The 21893-nt window shown below is 36.1% G+C and overlaps 1 protein-coding gene across 1 annotated transcript; it reads right to left on the bottom strand.

Annotated features, from left to right (window-relative positions):
- Positions 1–83: 83 nt before the first annotated feature.
- On the bottom strand, positions 84–20469 carry AFP (alpha fetoprotein). The gene is made up of 13 exons (XM_089912050.1): positions 18561–20469; positions 18025–18076; positions 16948–17080; positions 14778–14989; positions 13564–13696; positions 12319–12416; positions 8916–9045; positions 6907–7124; positions 5187–5319; positions 4549–4646; positions 3829–3967; positions 1962–2185; positions 84–838 (listed from the first exon to the last, which is right to left on the bottom strand). Exons 1-13 carry the CDS (start codon positions 18643–18645, stop codon positions 646–648), a joined length of 1848 nt encoding a protein of 615 aa, XP_089768176.1. The 5' UTR covers positions 18646–20469; the 3' UTR covers positions 84–645.
- Positions 20470–21893: the final 1424 nt, after the last annotated feature.

The raw sequence follows: 21893 nt of genomic DNA, 5'->3' as shown, positions 1-21893 counted from the left end.
AATAAGTACACACACTCAAACCCATGTAATTACATTATCTATTGAAAAACTCAACATTTCTAAATATTATCAAATAACAAAATATCTAAACTTCTACATCATGAGGTAGTCAAATAAAATTGGCAAAAAGGCTGAATTATAGAATATCTCTTTAAAATATAGTGATGCTGTATTCAAATATATTTAGTAATACAAGCTAGAGGCTTACAAAATGTAGTCAATTTACAAATCCAGCTAAAATTGCTAAATAATTATATTAAGATAATACCTAATTACTACTCTGTTAACATTCAAAGACTTGCTCCTGAGTTGAATATATTTCCTATAAATAGTCCCCCAATATCCTATGTGCACAATTAATTTGCTATTAAATCCTTTTAATCCATTTAGCTCAATTGATAAATTTTAAGCCAGAAGCTGTCTAAATTATCATCAGTTAATTATATATTCACTTTACAGTTTTCTCCACTAGAAAATAAATCAAAATTACTAATTCTCATAATACACTCTAAAATTACACTTCTCCTAATATTTAGTGAGAAAACTGTGATTATTTTTAAATATTATAAAGTCCTTCAATCTATTTCTAAATTAAATATTTCTGGCATTATTTTAAAATTATAAATTAGTGGGATACTCTTTTCATTATTCGTTACAAAAAATTCCATACCAAGTATTCTGAGTGTAAACATGAGCTGCACATACCTCTTCCTCAAAGCAGATGTCCTGCCCTTGGCCTTGGCAGCACTTTTCCAGGAGGCCAGAGAAATCTGCAATGACGGCCTCAAGTTGTTCCTCTGTGATTTGTGGCTTTTGCTTCACAAGGTTAATGAGAAACCTATGATTTAAAACAAAACAATATAAAAGAGAAGTCTGCTATGCAATGGTCTTTTTCTAAAGCCTTCCTAGGAGAGAACTTTCAGAGCTCTGGCAACCCTTACCCTAAACCCTCATTGCATTAACCCATCACCAGACTCACCACATATATCTTGGCTAATACTTTATTAGAAAGACTGAGGCGAGAAACATGCTAAATGTTCCATTGGTCTGGACTTGTGCAGGTTATAGATGAAACACTATTTCACAGTTCCACCTTACTTATAGTGAAATAGTCTTTTTCTTATTTGCCTGAAAAATTCTTTCCAGTTCTCTCTTCTAAAATATGTCTTATCCATACTCAAAGGCTCCAACTTCCAAACCCTTGTCACTCACATTATCACACCCCTAACCTGAGCATTGTCTGTCCTAATTGCCTGTAATACTCATTTGGTAATACATTCAGGCTGGAATTAATGTTGACCCAGGGAATAGGGGAGGCTTGCCAGGCGGCATTCTTACTGTACCTAGAAACATGCCTCAGATTGTGACAGAGAAAAAAGGGATGAACAAGTTTTCCAAAATGAAGGAAGACCTTTTACAAAGTATGGGAGTATGAAAATGCATGGGAATTTGGAGAACATGAGTTACATTGACTTGCATTACTATCATCATTACAGAATGCCTCCCACAATGAACTGAAATGTGTATTCCACTTCATAACACCCATATTGCATGGTTGAATCAAACGTTATGATTATTCTCTTCAAAGAGTAAATAGTATGGAAAAAAATTCAAAAGTGTTTATTCAGTGCTTGGAATGGAAGTACCCAAGACTTACTGCAAAGATATATCCTAATTACCTGAAATAGATTGCCCCTTTTCCCTCGATCCCAAGATGCAACACAACAATAGTTTAAAAGGAGACTATTGTTACAAACAGGAAATTATCTGCCCCAGTGAATTTTTCCAGACTAGAGGCTATGAAGACTCTGAGACAAGACTATTCTGAAAGTCACTTTAAGTGCTTTGGAGTAATAATTTTCTCCTGGTGAGCCCAAGGGTGTTGGGTGTGTGAAGTAGAAATCTCCACCACTATTTAGTGTTGTCAGTCTTCTCCATGCTAGCAAATACCCATTTCTTACTGTTGCTTCATTGTTTGCAGTGCTACACCCTGAGCTTGGCACAGATCCTTATGGAAGATGAACTTGTCATCAGAGAATGGCGGAGAAACGTATGTCTCATCCACCACCAAGCTGCTGAAACATGGCCTCCTGTTGGCGTATGAAGAGGTGCAGCACTGGCCAACCCCAGGGTTTACAGGAGTCTCTTCATGTCTGATACATAAAAGTCCAATAATAAGGTCAGCCTAATTAGGAGAATGAGAAAGAAGAAAGCAAGGAGAGGGAGCATCAGCCATAGAATTGATTCAGGAAAATTGTTGCAATAGTGTTTAATGTCTAGTAACTTATAATTAATTTACAGGAAAATTTGCTGTCTGTGTAGGGATCATGTGCTGCCATATTGTAGATTCTTATTTACCCATTTGTTTGGGATAAACTTCAGCATTTAGTGACCAATGTTCCACAAGTGATGTTGAGGAGAGCCACTTCAGCTATTTGTGTCAGCGATTTAAAACACGTTTTCAGTTACATACATACTTCTGAAGGGGAAAAGTCTCTGAAATCAATACATGGCCTACATTTTCCATGTATATTTAGTTGAGCTTTCCATTTTATTTTTGGGATTCAGAGAATCACTTTCTGAAGTAAGAATAGCACAAACCTAACCCTTTCACATACGTACATACATACATACATACATACATACAGCTAATATGTAGTTCTAATTGTAAAGAAATAAGATGTGTGTGTGTGTGTGTGTGTGTGTGTGTGTGTGTGAGTCTGTGTGTCCTTACGGCTTTCCTAATGTAGAATTGGCCTACCTTCCACACTTCAGAGATATTTCTTAAACACCTAATAATAACTTGTAACAAGGGCCAACATATTTTGTGGGCATACTATGTATCAGGCTAGTACTGAGTGAGTCACACGGATTACCTCGTTTAAGACAGCCATCCTAACTTTATTCTCAAATGTCAGATGAAAATTCTCAAGCTTAGTGAGATAACTAGCTTTCCCAGAGTGACAAGACTCACAAGTGGTGACAGTGGGATGAGAATGTAGGCAGGAGGCCCCCAGAACTTATACTCCTGAACCATTACACCATCCTGTGCCCCTGCATCCTCCCAACATGTGGGATTCAATAAATGACAAAGATGATGCTTAATCACAGGAAAGTTTCTTTTCATTTCTAACCTTTGACAAAAAATTCCAGGACATGAAGATTGACTAGCAAATGACTCCCCATCATCAAAAAGAGGAAAAGTGAAAAAAAAAAAGATACACAATTTTATTCACAATTGTGACTTCAAGGGAAAAAATAATAAAAAAAAATTCAACCTGTAATCACATGTATGACATTAAGAAGTAAAGATTATTGGCATTACCAACTGGAAAGTCATTTTACTATTCAGAACGTGGAACCTACCTGTTCTGTACGCTGCACCCTGTCACGGGGAATAAATTGTCCCTAATATCATCATAAAAAATTAAACTATAAAAGACAAAAACATAGGTATGGCTAAAAACGAAATAGCATATTTTAATCTGTCAAAGTTGAAGATTTTTCTGTTTTAACATTAAAGTAGGTATTTGGTGAAATCATGAACTGAGTGACGTGTCAGTCTTTCTGTCTCCCCTGTGCATAAAGCTTGCTTGTTTGTTGAATAGACTCACTGCACTTCTACCAGCCATTCTAGAAGGACAGGAAGCTTGCCCACATGCCAACCATTCAGAGCCAGGTTCTTACACCCCTTCAACTGCAACTAATCCAACAAGTCCAGGAAAGCCATCTCCACATTGGTTTTCCCCATTTCCCCTAAATGGGAATTATAAGTCTATTTCAAGCCCAACGGGGCAGAAACAGGATGGGACTAAACAAAACACTCACCGCTCCCTCACCACAGGCCAATTGTTTGTCCTCACTGAGATGGCAACAAGTGGCTCCCGTGGTCGCCATTTTCCTGGTCAAGGTCATCAGCTCAGCTGGGGTCAGCTGAGGGGCCTTCTTGGTGTAAGCAACAAGAAACCTGAAAGAAGCATTTTTCAGCAAATATTGCTGAGTCCTTCAGGAGTCTCTGGACTCTCATTCCTTCTCAAAGACCCTCTTTTGGCATCAGGGGACATGAAATTAGCTCATTTGTTTCACCCACATGGTACCTGGACCGACGCTGGAGGTGCATTTACTCTGATAAGCATTCCCTACCCTCTTCTTACACCAACAGATCACAACGGGAAAATAAACGCTGGGCAGCAGGCTGACTCCTATTCCCAACCTCAGAAGTTTCCTCGATATGCACTTTGATCTTTTGGCGCTTTAACTACGACAGACTATGATACAATGGGTATCTTTACTGCAAAAATCTGCACGGTTTGGGGAACCCAAAGCCAGTACCACAGATCAGGCTTCACAGGCCATCTGTTGCTCCTAAAGAGAGTGAACTGGAGAAGGCCACCTTCTGGAACTGGAAACTGGGTGATCAGATTACAAGACCTCCAGTCCAACATAGGGGCTGGAATTAGGGTAGCCATGAGTGATTAATTTAGATGGGTCTTTCCCTCACTAGTTAATGATCTTAAATCACTCAAAATACTGTTTAAAAAAGCATACGCATTTTGTAAGTAATATTCTCCTAATTTCTGGAAGAGGCCGCAGCTTCGCTTTGCCAGCGCTTGGCTCTCCTGGATATATTTCTCTAACTCTTCTTCCTGAAAATACAAGCATTATTACATACATTTTTTTCTCTTTCTTCACACATAACTTTGTATGTAAAAATTGGCCAGTAATAGTTTATTCTATTTTGATACCAATCTTAGAGAAACCACTTTTAGAGGGTTTTTTAATATTAAAGATGAATTGTGAGAATTAAGACAAATGAACTTTAGGGAGAATAAGTTTAAAACTTTGTGAATCACCAAGTTATTTGATGGCAGAACTCAAACTTTGGGTAAAAAGTTACAATTCTTTCTGTACAAGATTCTTGCCTTTCTGGAGTGGAGCTATTCAAAAATGAATATTATTTTTATTCTGTGCATCAAAGAACTTTTGGTTAAAACACTCTTATTTCTAAAATAAGCCAATAGTTGTTGACTACTAGTTAATCACTACTTAACAGCTAGATAGCTAGTTAGTAGATATAACTAACTAACTGCTCATTAGTAATTAGATGCTTTCAAACAAACAGCACTTTTAATGCATGATATCCATCTAGCTTTCCAGATTTTCCTTAAAAAGCTAGAGCATTTTACCCCTTTATCCTGGCATTCAGGAGGGTTTCCAGACTGTGAACATTTCTCCAATAACTCCTGATATCCTCTAGCAACTCTTAGAATTATTGGGACAGCAAGCTTAGTATGTCTTCTTGAATATTCATAAGTAAATCTGAAATATGGGTGAAAAAAATCATGTTATTGGAATTAAGAGACAAATTATTCCTGTGTTATATGGCATGCAGAAGTTAAAATGCAAATAAGTAAACCTAGAAATCAAATATTATTTCAACTATACGCATGGCAAAGCTATTAATAAAAATTATAATCCCTCAAATTGTTCTAAAACGGTATTTTGTTTTCTTTTGCACTATTCACTTTCAATTATGGACGTGAAATCTATCCATACAACAAATATTTTTCCACTGCCAAGTCTGTGCAAACAATTTCTTTAAACAGTATGGATTCAATAATGTATAAGATAAAATGTCTGACCTCTCAAAAGCAGGCATTATAGGGAGACAGAAACCAATAAGAAATAGGTCATCCAATCTTAGGTAGTGATAAATCAATGAAGAGAAATAAAGCAAGGTAGACAAGAAGGAAAAGGGGTGACAATTTAGAGTGTGTGGTCAAGAAAAGTCTCTTTGAGTAGCTCTTTCAGGAGAAAAACCCGGGTGAAGGAAGCCACACAAAGTGTCTAGGGGAAGATCATTCTCGGCTGAGAAAATTTCTACTGCAAAGAACCTTTCCAATTGAAGAACTGCTTCTATTAAATAAGCAATTAGCTTCAGAATGTATGAATGGGTAAATTTAAAGAGAATTCTTGAATTTACTAATTGTATTCCCAGGTTGTAGAAATAGGTCATATTAGTTCTTCCTCCAATAATGTCATTATAGGTTTCTGAAATCTGCACTTTGTTCTAATTTGCATAATTTAATTTAGCGGTGCAAACAATGTGTGCATGTCTAATTTTAATCAACAATAGAGTAATATCCTCCAGGAATATTAAAAAGAAAATTGCACCGTTCTTTTCATTACTACATTAAAAGCAGACTCAGATTTAGAAGGACCTTTGGAGATCACTAAGTATAGTGTCCTAAGAGCTGCACAAATCCCTCTTCTAGTAGTGTCCACTGATACACACTGTACAATAAAGGAAAATGTGTGAACTGCTTGCTCCCCTTAAAAGCAAATAGAATGAGAACATGTCTTGTCAATTACAACTACCATACTGCAAATGTCTCTAAATGTGTTTTCACTTCCTTCAAAAAATAAAACATGTATTCAATAAATAGCAAATAAACTGCTACAATGAAAGCCCTTCTATCTACCATTATCTATTAAGTTATATTTGGGGGAAAAAGTTTTTAAAACATGCACTGTGAAAAAGCACATTCTTAATTATGAGCCTTTCTTATTACAAAAATATCCATATCCTATTCGGAAGTCCAATGGTGGTCTTTACATGAGTAATCCATACAGGGATGACAATGCTTCTGATGCCAGAGAAACTGATACAAAACAAAATGCATCCTCATAAGCAAGCCAGTTAATAACAGCAGTGGTGAAAGTCTCATCAGTATAAGATAGACCCTATTCCTTATTTCCTAGTTATTTCCTCCTAACTATATTTTGGCTTAGAACATTCTAACATTATCCTCATATACTGAGTTCAGAAACCATTTCAACAACACAAAGCTGTCAGTCACATCATAATTTTTACTTGTGTGAACAGACATGTACAGAGTGTGTTACCTTGCCATGTAGAGATCTTTTTCCCTTGAAGAAAGTTGGTTGAAATCTGTCTCTCCTAAAAACCTATTTAGAGTTGGAGATAAGCCTTCAGGTTTGTCATCATTTTCTGCATGAATTATGCAATGACCAAGTTCAAGTGCGGTGGGTAATTTGCAGCATTCTGCTATTTTGCTTGACAGAATATCTTGCTGAGAACATATGTAGGACATAATTTTTTCCTGTAATAGAAAAATAAAGTATAAGTTTTAAACATTTATTCTTTAATTCAGGACCTCGTGGCCAGTCCTAGGAAGGAAAGAAGGAAGGAAGAAGACATTTACCTTGTCTCCCATTTTAGTGCTTTCTCCCTACTCTACCTTTCCTCACTCCTTTCCACCTAGCCTTGTTTGTTCAGTTCTTCTTTTCATAGTTGTCAGCTAAAATCTACTATTTTATTTTAATAGCAAGCTTTTAAAAACAAAAGACAAATGTACTCCTCAAACGAAATGACATGCATGTTGATGCATATCTTTCTATAGTACTGAAATTTGGTCGTAAACATTTGCTGTTTATATAACCCTGCAGTAACCGATTATGACCTCCAGAGGGCAGTCTATAGATAATGAAATGCACGTAAGTGGCCAGAAAGAAGCCGAGCTTACACGTAACTGTCAAAGGACTGAAAATTCTGTGCATTCTCACCAGGAACAATTAGAACCCATTATTCAGCCATTAAAATCCAACTTATATACCATACTTTTAAATTATTTTTTTCACTTTAATGGAAAAGGGTGGTTTGAAGTCCAAAAATTGAAAAAACTAAACTTTAAAAATTGAGTATACAAATTAGTAAAATAGTCAACTGAAACTGATACAACTCACATCAAAGAAAAATAAAATCATTCTTATTACCATTCCTAATATGAAGGTAAATGCTTCTAAAAGGAAAAGTAAATGAAATAGGAAAATTTGTCTTGGAGACAGCCCCAACTACTGACAACAGGATTCTCTGCCTGGGCCCAAAGACTCACCCTCAGGTCTCCCCTACAGCCTTGGCTTCTTGCTGGTTTTCAAGTGTATCTCAGCCAAATTGCCATGGACTGGCTGAAAGGAGCATTCTATCCTCACTTTCAACCTTCTGGAAACCATATTCCAGCCCTGGTTTCAAGCCACCGAAATATCTAGGAGCAATGATTCTAAGCCTCCTTGAGGAAGAAGGTGTATCACAGGGGACCAGAGAGGGAATAATTTGGGGATAGACAGGCCTCCAACATCTAGGAAGCCTAGGGTGCCCCGAAATAGACCAATGCCACGCTGCTTAAATCGCAACTGACTATGGCATGCTTGAGGATTCTGTTTTTGGGGTATTTGCTTTTGGTTTTTAATACCCCTAGAGCCCTTATTCACACCTCTCCATGATGGCTAGCTTTTTACCGTATAGAACAATATCTTGTGTTATTTTTTATGTTTCTTTTATTATTTTGTTGTATTCATGTAATAGCTCTATGTATATAATATAGAGTGCCTTCCATGTGCCAGGCATGGCGCTGATGGCCTATGGAAATAACAGTAAACCAAAGACAGCCTCTAACCCCAATGAGGTCACATGTCTTATCTCTCTTATCAAACTATACATTTCTTAAAACCAGCTTGTGCCTTCCTAACAGGTATGCCCCACAGTGGCTAGCACATAGAAAGTATTCAATATATATTTATCAAATGAAAGCACAAATGGGTGAAATATATTTTAAAAATTCTGTGTGGAGACCTCCAGAGAGGTTACCATCTCCTTTAGAAGTAAGAATGAATGGGCACTGGTCTAGGAAGAGGGGCGCATCCCTTAAGTGAAAAGCAGAGTCAACAAAAGAGATTCAAGTTTTACTGTTAAGAAGTCTGTAACTTCACTCAGTCAGCTAGTTTCCACATTCTATGACCAACTCATGGCAGACAACCTTCTCCCATTTAGAATGAGAGCAAAAGAAAGAAAAGGGAGTGGGAATATCTCTTTTATAGGAGGCAAGACTCTTCACCCCATCCTGCAGACAATCCAGCACATTTCCTCTGCAGCATTCCTCGTGTACGTGGGCCACATCCACGACCAGTTTCTGAATTTCAGTAAAATTAGCTTTGGGAAACTTTTGACTCAGTTTAGTAACAGTTCTAAGGGGAAAAAAAGAATTAGAATCAATCTTGGTTATCTATCAAAATTAAATAACGACAGGAATAAAGACGCAGGCTCAGGGAATGGACTTGTGGACGTGGGAGGGGGAAGGGTAAGCTGGGACGAAGTGAGAGAGTGGCATGGACATATATACACTACCAAATGTAAAATAGATAGCTAGTGGGAAGCAGCTGCATAGCACAGGGAGATCAGTTCTGTGCTTTGTGACCACCTAGAGGGGTGGGATAGGGAGAGTGGGAGGGAAACGCAAGAGGGAGGAAATATGGGGATATATGTATATGTATAGCTGATTCATTTTGTTATACAGCAGAAGCTAACACAACATTGTAAAGCAATTATACTCCACAATAAAGATGTTAAAAAAACTGAAATAACATTTATAGAGTATTAGTATAGTTACAGTTCCAAGGATAAAAGACCAATATGTTCTCGTTTAAAAAGAAAAGGAAAAGTGTTATGTCTTGTTAATTCTAGCCCAGTCTTTCAAGGCAGTGGCTCTATAAACTGTGATCTGGCCCTACAAAAGGTTTAGAAGTGATTTATCTTTTCCTAAAACCTTTCCTGTGAATTTTAATGATATCTATCTTTTTGCTGTTCAACCCTGATGCTGAGTATTGGGGATCATTGCTGTGAGAGGGTGGGAAAAAATTAAAAAGGATAAACAATTAAGAAATGGAAAATTCTATGAGAACGATAATCGTTCTTTTACTTGGGAGAAAAAATTACTTCTTAGAATATAGGGAAGGATGCATATGTGCATATCAATGGGACAAGAGAGTGGAGCAGACTAAGCACTCAAATGTGTCATCATGCCAAGACATGTAGTGTGACCCAAAAAGGAGGTAAGAAACAAAATTCTTATTTCTTCTGCATAGTTCATATAAATTTTAAGAGATGTCTTGGTGAGACCACTGTGGCCTAGAGCAACTGGTATTTTTGCTGCTACTGATAAAGACGGATTTTCTTTTTAAATTGAGAACATTTAAATTTAACTACTTATGGATAGCAAATGATAAATAATGTCATTATAATAAAATCTTAGCTTACATTGTATTACTAAGGTAAATTTAACTAAAGCAAATCATGAATCAATCTTTAAGTTTCTAATAGAGTTGGAGGGTGATTAAAGCATAATCTGACCTCTTCCAAGAAGAATCAGTCAGTCTTGGAACTAAATCCATGACTAAAAACTTTAATCTGTCTTCACTATGTACAATACTTTTAAATGTGTCATTTAACAAGCAAACAAATAAATAAACTTTAAATGCATTCACTTAATACTCTTCAATTAGCAGGTCAGATGTTTTTCTAGGCTAGAAATGTTTCAGCATAAAAGTTGAAGAGTACTTTAAACCAGTTATGTAATTTAAAATTTCCTAGTAACCATATTAAAATGTAAAAAGGAACAGGTTAAATTTACTTTAATAATATGTTTTCTAACCCAATATATCAAAAATAATATCATTTCAATATGTAATCAACATTAAAACCTATTTTTTAACCATTTTTTATTGAAGTATAGTTAATTTACAGTGTTGTGTTAGTTTCAGGTGTGCAGCAAAGTGATTCAGTTATATATATATATATATATATATGAATATATATATTCTTTTTCAGATTCTTTTCCATTATAGGTTATTACAAGATACTGAATATAGTTTCCTGTGTTATAGAGCAGGTCCTTGTTGGTTATAACATTCAAACCTATTAATGAGATATTGTACATTTTCTTTTTCATACTAAGTCTTTGAAATCAGGTTTTACACTTAGAACACAGTTCCTCATTTGCACTAGCCACATTTCAAATGCTCAGGAGCTTCGTGTGGCTAGTGGCTGCCATACTGGCTAGTGGGGCTCTAAACCACTGGTAATTCTGATTCCTATACTTGACCTCAAAGTCTCAGTTGTCAGGACACAGACAATTAGAGATCACTGACATAGCAGACAAGTAGGTGTAATGGAAATAAATGATGACAAGGATCACCAGCTGTATAAAAATAAATAAAATAAAATGAAAAAAAAGAAAGAAAAATCATGAAAAGGATCTAGAAAAACTTTGTTCTGATGACCAGTAGTGTGGTCTTGGGTAAACTGTTTTAATCTGTCTGGACCTCGGGTTACTCATGTGTAAAAATGAACAGGTTGAACTACCTGATTCAATTGTTTGGGCTTTTTTTTTAATATTCCTCTCATCCTAACAACAAAGATAGATAGATGAGATAGGGATAAATTAGATAGATGAAAGATAGATAGATGATAGATTAGATAGATAGATAGATAGAATCAAGGGAAAAGAGAAAAGGCAAATATGCTAAGTGTAAGAGTTAATGCAGGCAGTTGAAAAACTCCAAATTTGCCTCTGAGCTTTTTAGCAGCTGGGACAAGAAAACAGACTTCAGTGAGTTACATGCTTTCATCAGTTAGGAAAATACATGCCAGTTCTTCAGAAATGACTATTTTGTTTTCCTCTGGACAATGGGTTCTAATATTATTGCCTCAAGTGAATATTTTCATAAAAAGCAACAATTGACACAATGGACTTTTATAGGAAGATTAGGAAGCAGAGTTAATGTAAAGAATTTCTTGTTAAGCCAGAAATTTTAAATGATACTTAGAGAAGGCTAATCTACCTTGTAGAGAATCTAGGAAAATGTGGTATATCTGCTTAAGATCATTCCATCAACTTAAAAAAAAAAACAGTTTAATAACATCTGGAGATCATAGATCAAAACCATTGTGTCGGGTACTGGGAAGAAAGCAAACTTGTTACCGCAAGAACCTTAAAATCTCTTACAGATATAAAGCATACAAACAAGCACAAATGAAAATAGAAACAACTGGAATTTTTGAGCATTTCTTTTAGATCATAACACACATCAAAAAGCATATATCTCAATGAACTAATGCATAAAAATAATAAACGGTAATACTTCTCTAAAAAAAAAAAAAGTGTAGTATAATTATGAGGTGTAAATTGATTGCAGTCCAGAACTTGAGTATCTAGAAGAATAGGTAAAAAGCATAAATCTCCAAAGTCTTCTCAAGTGTTATCTCATGTAATCTTTAATAAGTGTTAAACAGCAGACTGATCTGTTCCACCCAATCCTAGGATTTCATGATTCTAATCACATTAGCTCTCATCAAAGGAAACTTCATTCTCTACAACAGTAACAATGTGAAAAATGGACTCAAACTGCAAAATGGGAGTTTTGCAGATCTCACCTTGTTCCCTAGATAGAGCTTAAACTTACATGGCTCGGAAGGTTCGGGGTCCAAACTTTCTCATTACTGCACATATGTGTTGATTTAACAAGCTGCTTTCTCTTAATTCCTTTGTAATTGATGCTGCCTAGATAGAAAGATGAGGTGTCAAGAAAGGATGTATTTTCCTTTATAGGCTCTAATAATTAGAAAAACAACAGATACAACTAAAACATGAAACTCTAAAAATTTTTGCTAAAACTTATAAATGCAATATATCTTTGCAGAACTTTATTCATTCTTTCTTTTAGATGGGTTTGTATACATCTATGCCAGGTAGAATTATTAAAAATATCTTGAGGGCTTCCCTGGTGGCGCAGTGGTTGAGAGTCCGCCTGCCGATGCAGGGGACACGGGTTCATGCCCTGGTCCGGGAAGATCCCACATGCCGCGCAGCGGCTAGGCCCGTGAGCCATGGCCGCTGAGCTTGCGCGTCCGGAGCCTGTGCTCCGCAACGGGAGAGGCCACAACAGTGAGAGGCCCGCATACCGCAAAAAAAAAAAAAAAAAAAAAAAAAATCTTGAAACAGAAACATGTGTAACTTTCATACTTGAGATAATGAATAAACAACTGTAATTTTGAACAAATCGAAGCCTGATAATTTCTTAAATGTCTTCTCAGTAACAAAACGTAAGATTGCATCACAGCCTGACATTCTGGGAATAGTCACAGTTCTTAGGAATTTTGTTATAGGACTTCAGGCATCAAGTAATTCATCGTGGATGTTGTTCTAGCTCTCCAAAACCTAAGAAAACTATTTGCATCTCTAAACCTAAGTTTCCTTGTTTGTTAAATGACAATAACACTTACACCTCAAATTTGTTCTAAGGTTTAAAAGAAATAATAAATATAAAGCACTTATCATACTTCTCATTCACCTTTTTTCTCTTCTTCTGCTCTTTTTCCTTCTGCCCCATCTTCTTTCACTTGCTTCCTTCACTTCTTACTCTGTTCTCTTTCATTTATGTTATCACCTCTACCTCTGTCTTTATCACACCAAACTCACTTCCTTAATAATAAAATGATTGTTGGCTGAATGAATGGATAAAGGAATGAATAAAAAAAGAGAAAACCCAGCGTTTTTAGCCCAGAGAATAGCAGAGTGCTGAAATATGCTCTATTCTGAAAATGATACTCTGCCCACAAAGCATATTTCCGTTTTTAACTTTGTTTGGTTTTAGTAAGTCATAGCCAGATTGAAGTTATTGGTTCAGATATCCACACAAATACAATACCTTTGTTTGGAAGCATTCAACTGCATTTTCGGCTTTGCAGCAAGGTGGAATTATTTTGTCATATTGAGCAGCCAAAGAAAGAATTGTAGGTGCATATAAGAAGGGGTGCCTTCTTGCTATCTCATAGACGTATCTGTGAAATGAAAAGGATCAGTAAGATTTACAAACACATTAAAATAGGACTGCTACTGCTTGGAACTGGACTCTGGAATTGTTTAAAAAGATTCAGAAAATAGTCATATTTTTTTCCACTTGCTGTCAAAATTTTCCTCACTAAAGATCCTCCAAGTATTATGAGATTATAAGAGCAAACTAGGCAAAAACACTGACTATGATTCTTATGAAAGTATCCTTTTCAATAAGCCTACACAGATATGTCTCGGGGGTCAACAAGGCCACAGCTCCACTAAGTAAAAGAGAAAGGTGGAGTCTTTTTTCTCATCAGTGCAGAACGAGATTATCCACCCTGGCAGTCAACATAGCAGAGATGTTCTAAGGGCAGCCTCTATATTTCTCTGGATTAGGCAACAACGTGGAAGGTAGAAGTGATTAAGAGTTAAACACAGGCTTCCCCAACAGAGAACCTGGGTTCAAATCCCAGCTTGGGAATGTACTAGTGGTCTGCCCTCATCCAATCGTCTTAACCGTCTAAGCTTCAATTTCTTCATCTGCAAAGTAGGAAGAAGAAAAGGAATGAAGAGAAAGAGGACAAGGAGATGATAGGCTGTTTGTGAGCATTAATATGCTCATACATGCCAAGCACACATGTTCCTAAAACATCCTAAATGCTCAATAAATGTTAGACATGCTTATGTACCTTAAACATTCCTGGATCGCTAACATTTTCTATTTTCAGGCAATTTGGTGAACACAAAACACCAAATATTTGGCTCTAGAAGGAGTCATTTTGTGCCACACTAATATATTCTTGGGCAAGCTAAAATTAGAGAGAAAAAACAAGGTGTATCTAAGAGACTAAAGGAAAAACTGGTGGGTCTCCTGTGTGGTCTATACCCATCTATCTACGTGCTGTGGAGACAAAGTTACACTTAATGTTTCTCACCTAATCTCGTAGGTCAGGAGCTCAGCAGATGCCACACCAAACGTTATTTCTCCATGTTTTAGAATACAGCCACAAATTGCAGAATTTGTAGATTCTGCTCGGTACTACACTCTTTCTGGGGTCTTATCTACCTTTAAAATCGGATCCTTACCGGTTCATAAATAGCTCCCTGTCTTCTTCATATGCTTTACAACTTGTGACAGGTTCTGGAACGTGGAAAGGTGGGATGGATGCTGGAACGGCCTTTTTGTGTGCTAGGAAACAGTCATGTCTTTCCTCTCCACTTTGGCTGCAGCAGTCTGAAAGCCCATACTTGCCAGGAATTTCCTTTTCATGGCAAATTTCTTCCAGAAAGGCAGATACCTATAAGATTTATTTTTAATGAAAGACAACTAACTTTACCTAAAAATGCTGTAAAACACATGAAAAGTTTTCTAATATTTAAAGTCAGAACGGTAGATTAGGAAAATAATTCCCCCTACAAATTCCAATATATTTAGTTTCAGCCTGATGGGATAGCTTTCTTTTATGTGTTTGGAAAACGGAATTTAGTTTTCAAACTTAAATAATACACATGCCTATTAGACAAAATTATTTTATCTTAAAAGGAGGACATAGATACTCCATCTGGCATTCTTATTATGAGACACTGATATAAAATTGGATATTATTTTCACATAAAAATCAAAATATTTTGAAACTGAATAAAAATAGCTTCCAATACTTTTAATGGGTCTAATTATAGATTTAGCTAAAATGTTTTAGGGAATTCCCCGGCAGTCCAGTGGTTAGGACTTGGAGCTTTCACTGCTGTGGCCTGGGTTCAATCCCTGGCTGGGGAACTAAGATCAAAAAAAAAAAGAGAGAGAGTTTTAAAATGTACATTGTAAACGCTTAAAATCTTTCTTGTTTGCCTTAGCTTTACCAAAATCAGGTGATGATACCACTAGTCTGATGAATGCCTCTGAGGAATACATGTGTTTCATTCATCTCAGGAAACTTTTAGCTTTTATAACTGCTAATATTTAGAGAATCCTGGAAATCTTAACTAAGACTTCCAGTTCCCAATCCACCTAAAAAATCATGCCTTTAAGTTTACAACGGTAAATCACTGATCTGTAACATCACCTTGGATGTCTCATTGGATGTAAAGTTGCAATATAAAATGTATTTTGCTTATTTCACATGTCAAGCTAAAAATAGAGATGCCTATAAGGGATTTTTATTTAAGTCATCAATTTCAGAGTTGTAAAGTACTTTATATCTTTAAAAGGGCGTCTCCTTTGCAATATTGCAGGTACATCATTTTTTGGCTACTTCACGAGCTCCATCATGACAGAGGATCCTCTGGGCATTTTGTCCCAGAACTGGTAGCTCTAATCATTTTAAAGTTCTTAATTCTTTTCTATATTGAGATAATAATAAACACTAATAACTGTTATTTATTAATCTGTTACATTAGGATATCCTATAATAAAAAAAGTAGTCACTGTTTATCTGAAATTCAAATTTAAGAGGGCTTCATATTTTGTTGTCGTTTGTTTGTTAAATCTGTCAACCCTAATCTATGCTATGCACCTCACATTCACTATAGTGTATAGTATAATGAAGTCACTAAGGGTGTTAGTTCTGGAGCCAGATGACATAATTTAAATCCTGGTTCTGGACTCCCTTAAGAAAGTTGTTTAACCTCTCTGTGCCTCATCTTCTCCAACTGGAATATTAGCATCTATCTCCTAGGATTATGATAAAGATTTAATAAATTAATATTTGCAAACAAAGCTGATATTCTACCAATGAGCCCCAGCCAGGGTCTCTTGGCTCACTGGACATTGATTCTGATTCATCAATGCTATGCTCCAGGTCACAAAGTATTTTGATTATCAATGGATATGTAACACTCCTGAGAATAATGCCTGTCACATTGTGTGCTTAATAAAAATTAACCCCTGCTACCATTATCATATCAATCTCCATGACAACCCAGAAATGGAAGCTATTATTATTCCTCACTTTATATATAAGGAAACTAAAGCTCAATGAAGTTAAGTAATACGCCCATGGTCACCCAGATACTCTGATTTCAGAACCTTAGCTCTTAGTCACCATGCTTATATTGTCTCTTTACAATAGACACCCATTGTTTTCTCCTCTGCTCTCTCCAGCAAATCAGAATTAACCTAAACCTCCTTTCATAAAACAGGTCTTGAGATATTTAAATGTATTTATTTCTTATGCAGTCCCTGCATCTTCTCTTCTGCATGCTGAGTTTTGGTCAAATATCACAGTGCTTTTTAAAAAAATTATTATTATTCACTCACCTGGTTTTCTAAACACCCTGCAGGCTGCTCACTGCCAGTGGATTTCTCTATTACAGTCAATACATCTTTCACCATTTGACTTACTTCCTTGTAAGTGGCCTCTTGAACAAACTGGGCAAAAAATATGGTAGCTCTGAAACAAAAATACATACGAATGCTTAAGGAACAGACATATCAATCTTTTTCTCAAGGTTAGTTTTTGTTTGTTTTTATTGTCTGTTATGTTGTGACCTGTTTAGGGGATGACTTTTGCTAAAAAAGTATGTGAAATTTTAGCCATCCAGGAAGAAATGTCTGTCTTCTTGTCCCCTTCTCCCATAAATATACATATATCTGTTAACAATGAAAATAAGTGGATTTCCCCTAAGAGTGGTTCCTCCTTTTGTGGTCATCCACTCACTGCAATGTCTCCATAATTGAAGGTATTTATATCCTTTGTAGTTTTTTGATTTTTGTTTTTTTTAAGCAAAGAATTGGTCATTAGACCTCTACCTGTGTCTACTACCAGCATGATAAAGGTCTGATCATGGATTGACCCAAAGCAATGCTTCTGCAGGTTTCTGTGTGCAACCAGTATCTGTAACACACGACTTTAAATTCCTTATTAGAAACTTCAGAAGTGTGGGACAGAAAGATATCATTCAAGAGAACAACATACCTTCTACAAATAATCAAAAATAGAACATTTTACCTCCAACTATTTGCTACTAGGATTAAATAGTATTCAGAATAGAGAATATGGTAATGTCATCCTATTGGTATTGATGAGAAAAATTCCTGAATTCATACATAGTTAACATCAATCAGACATTATTCTTCAGTTTCTAAAATCTGATTTTGTTTGTCCCATCTCTTTACAAGGAATCTAGAGTTTGGAGTTAACATCTAAGGCATGGAGTAACAGTCCAACTTCTTCAATATCAATTTGATATTCAACATAAATAACTTTTCTTAGCATTGTCAAGTTTGCTTTCACACTTTTAAAAACTCATAGGGCTATCCAACTTTATTCAATTACCTAACTAAAATTTTCATTGCTTTGCATATTTAAAGTGCATTTATACAAGCTAAACTTACAGGTCAACTAAATTCATCTCTGCAGAGCATGGGGAAGAATCCAATATGGAAGCTGGAAAGCAAGATAAACTTCATGAGAAATGATATTTTCAACTGCAATCAGGAAAGTAATCGTTGTTAGATGTAAATGTTTGTGTCTAAGTTAAAACTATACAATTTTAGAACTGAGAGGACATTAGGAATCATGTATCCAAGCATCTTAATTTTGTACTTGAGAAAACTAAGAAACTAAGGAATAAAGTTAATGGGAATAATTTATAGTAGACTTAACACTAAAATTCAGATTTTATATCTTCCAATTTCTTGGAACCATTGAACCATTCACAGGTAACGTTAAGCACTGCCATGATTTTGTAAAACTCTTGTACTCTTATAAAGATACAAGTTTATCATTCATTTAATGATATTCACCAATTAAATACTTTTCCTCTGTGTTGAACAGTAAGTATGATAAATAAATCAAGGCAAATGAATAAAAGCAAATTTAAGAATTTCCATATAGGAAAAAGACAAAAGAAAAGCACAAAATATCTTACCTATTCCATATGCATTTTTTTGCATTGTTCTGGATTCAGTAAAATTTAGTAGAAAAATTAAAAAAATTGATACCTCCCACTTCATGGTTGCTAGCTATTTCGTTGTTGGTGATGATGATGGGGGCAGAATATTGAAAATCATGCTGAAATTCTTTTATAGTCTTCTCTAGCAATGCCTGTTAACTAGTAATCTTCTGTTGGTATATCTGTTACTTTATTTCCTTATGTTCCAAATGGGATGACTTGCTAATAATTAACAGCACAGGGATTATTTGTGTTTTATGTTCAAGGACACAGACCTCTTTTGGGTGGAAAAAGGGGGAAAAAAACTTGCAAATTCATTCCATTTTGCAAATATAACAAATATTCTTCTCAAACTACAGAGTATTCAAGGAGGTGACTTTTCCCTAAATTGCACAACAGAAGTTAACAGGGCCATAGACAAAAGACGTCAGACTTTGTATGAAATTCAACTAAATGCACTAACTCATTACTGCCATATTATCAGTAGGGCAGTACAGTGTCATGGTGCAACATGAGGGCTTGGGGACCAGGGTTGAATTTTTGCCCTACCACTTATTAGCTACATAACTTTGGATGAGTTGTTTAATTTTTCTGAACTTTATTCTCATCATCTATAAAATAATGAGAGTGAAAGAATTCTTTCATGATTAAATAAATTAATGAGTTGAAATGGCTAAGAATAGGGCCTTTTGCAGAATGGCACTTAATAGATGGGAGTTTTATTTATTCACTCAACAAAAAGAGGAAGTCTGCATACCAGGCACGGTTCTTTGATGGAAATAATCAGCAAGAAGAAACAGGCACCACCCCTTTTCTCACTGAGTTTACAATATAACAGGAGAGACAGACGGTTATTATCAGCAATCACAACACGGTGTGATAGATGCAGTGGTAAGTAGAGTAAGAAGAGGAACACCTGACATCTTTGGAGGGAGTCAGGGTAGGCTTCCTGGAGGAAGCAACCTCTTAGTGGGGACCAGTAGAAAAATTGAAGGTGGTACAAACAAAGAGGGAGGGAAGTGTCCAAAGCAAATTTAGAAAGCCGTGGAAAGGCCCACTAGTGAGGGCCAGCACAGTGTATTTAAGGAACTGGAAGAAATGCAACTGCAATGAGATACAAAGTTTAAAGATGAGGAAACTTACTCTATAAAGGGAATTTCTGGCAAAGTGAGCAGGGCCACATCTCAAAGACCTTTTAAATCAAGTTTACACTTCATCCTAAAATAACAGAGACTACAAAAGGGAGCTAGTAAAAATCACATTTGTGCTTTGAAACCATCTCTTTGTTATAAAAGGAGACAAGATTGTGATAAGGAGAACTGTTAGGAAGTTTTTATAATAATATGGTCCAGTAAGTGCCCTGGATGAGGGTAGTGCTAATAGGAATGAGAGTTGTGGATGAATGTAAGTGATATGAATGAGTTAAAATCAAAAGGGCGTACTTACTGAATGTGTGTTTAGTTTTGCATATATCGAAGCTTAAGGCAGAGTGACCAGTCCACCCTGGTTTATGCCTGTTAACTTAGTGTAATTATTAAGCAGAACACCCTGGTTTGCAAGTTTGAAGTAAGACCTCCACTAAAGAAGCTGATGGGCAGTTGAATAGTACTTCTTAACCTCTGCAACAAGATCAAAGCTGGAGATGGAGATTCAGGAATCATCAGCCTTTAGATAGTTCTTATAGCCATGTGATGGGATGAGAAAGAGAGATGGTAGTGAAAAGAGGTACCCTGAGGAACACCCGGTTTTAAAAGACAAGCAATAAAGAGGAGCTGTGAACCAGAGTTTGTCTACTAACTGCAAACAACCCATGGTGCATATGTGTCATTGCTCAAAGTGTTGTCCAAAGTGCACAGTTCACATCAAATGTGTTTCCATTGCTCTAATTTTGATGGTTTACTTTTTAATAAATCTATGAAACTGCTCAGAAACAGCTTAGCATGGTAAACTGGACTTTTGTATCAGGCAGATACTAATCTTGGCTGTAACAATTATTAGCCATATGACTTTGGGCAAATAATTTAATCTCTTTGATTCTTAATTTTCTCACGTATATAATGAAAATGATAATGTTCACCTGAAGTGTTTTGTGTATAGATGGAATAATGTATTTAAAACATTTGATACCTAACATTTTTAAAAGATAATTTTTATTATCATGTTAGCATTGCTATTAGTGTTAAATATTAGAGGTACTTTTCTTCAAAGCAATTAAGCTATACATGTGGTTGCTAGAAAATGCCTTCTCTTCAGACGATACTGGACTACTTATTCCTTCTGGGCTCTATTTTGTTCTTTGTTGGATTGAGTGGTTGGTTGTTTGAAAGCTTGGCGGGGAGGGGGACTGTGGTTAATCCCTCTTCCCCTTTCTCAACAATGCTTGTAAAAATTTTATCCATCCTTTAAGGTCTATATCAAATAATTTTCCATGACTGTATCTCTGATTACTCCCTAACTAGAGAAGAATGCTCTCACTTTTGGCGACCTATAACACCTTTTAAATTTTTTTCTCTTGGTACTTTTCATTTGACCTTACATCACAGTCATTTGCAAGCTTAGGCAGTTCTTCCTGAATAGTTGACTTCTTGGACTCAAGGACTCACCTTCACGACTCCTGCAGTGCCTAGCACAATGTCTGGCACAAGGAAGAACCTTTATAAGTAGAAATTGAGTGGCACTGAATCAGATTTTTGCAGTCAGGATTTATGCACTCACCGTCCTCACTCACTCATTTGACGTATATGAATGACACATCTCTCATACCCTTCTAACCAGAGATCACTGCTGAAATGTTTACATTCATATTTTCTCTGATAGTCAGGGTCTAGAGGCCCTGAGATAGATATGAGAAGAGGACAGTACCTAGGATCATGGTTAGGTGAAGATCCTCATGGAAGATGACAAGTCTGTTTGCAAGCCATAACGCTTAAAAACATACTCCATAGAGCACATATAAGCCAAATTCTAGCAGGAAGAATGTTTCCAAAGTCCTCCAGTCCAATAGAGTCTTCTTGCCACCTAAGATTTAATTACATTTAGCCCAATACTGAGGCCACCTACAGAAAGCCACCAGAATTACCACCACCACCCTCTCCAGACTTCTAAGAATTAAGGAGTAGGGAAGGACTACTTGCATTTATCCTGGGTACCTCTAGCTCTTATTTTCTTGTCCTGCTGGGTTCTCTTTACCTGTTCTTTATCTTCTCTCCTACATATGCTATCTCTTATCCTGAACCTTGTGTTGGATACCCCTCTGTCCCTTTTGTAAAGAACCCCCCAACACAAGTGTGTATCAAGATATTTGAAATC

The sequence above is a fragment of the Delphinapterus leucas genome, chromosome 5, assembly GCF_059928025.1.
Source record: "Delphinapterus leucas isolate spDelLeu-1000000601 "Yukka" chromosome 5, BTC_Dleu_Yukka2, whole genome shotgun sequence".
NCBI classification, from domain to species: domain Eukaryota; kingdom Metazoa; phylum Chordata; class Mammalia; order Artiodactyla; family Monodontidae; genus Delphinapterus; species Delphinapterus leucas.
Note: the sequence above shows the minus strand (reverse complement) of the source record. Positions and strands in the feature narration are given on the sequence as shown.

Bases quoted from the DNA above. Each gene is read 5' to 3' on its own strand.
- AFP (XM_089912050.1), bottom strand. From the start codon at position 18,645: ATGAAGTGGGAGGTATCAATTTTTTTAATTTTTCTACTAAATTTTACT. The intron at 9,046-12,318 runs GTAAGTTTAAGC...TTTTCCCCTTAG, and splicing joins CCCCGAACCTTCCGAGCCAT to AACTGTTACTAAACTGAGTC. The intron at 5,320-6,906 runs GTAACACACTCT...CCCATATTTCAG, and splicing joins AAAGATCTCTACATGGCAAG to ATTTACTTATGAATATTCAA.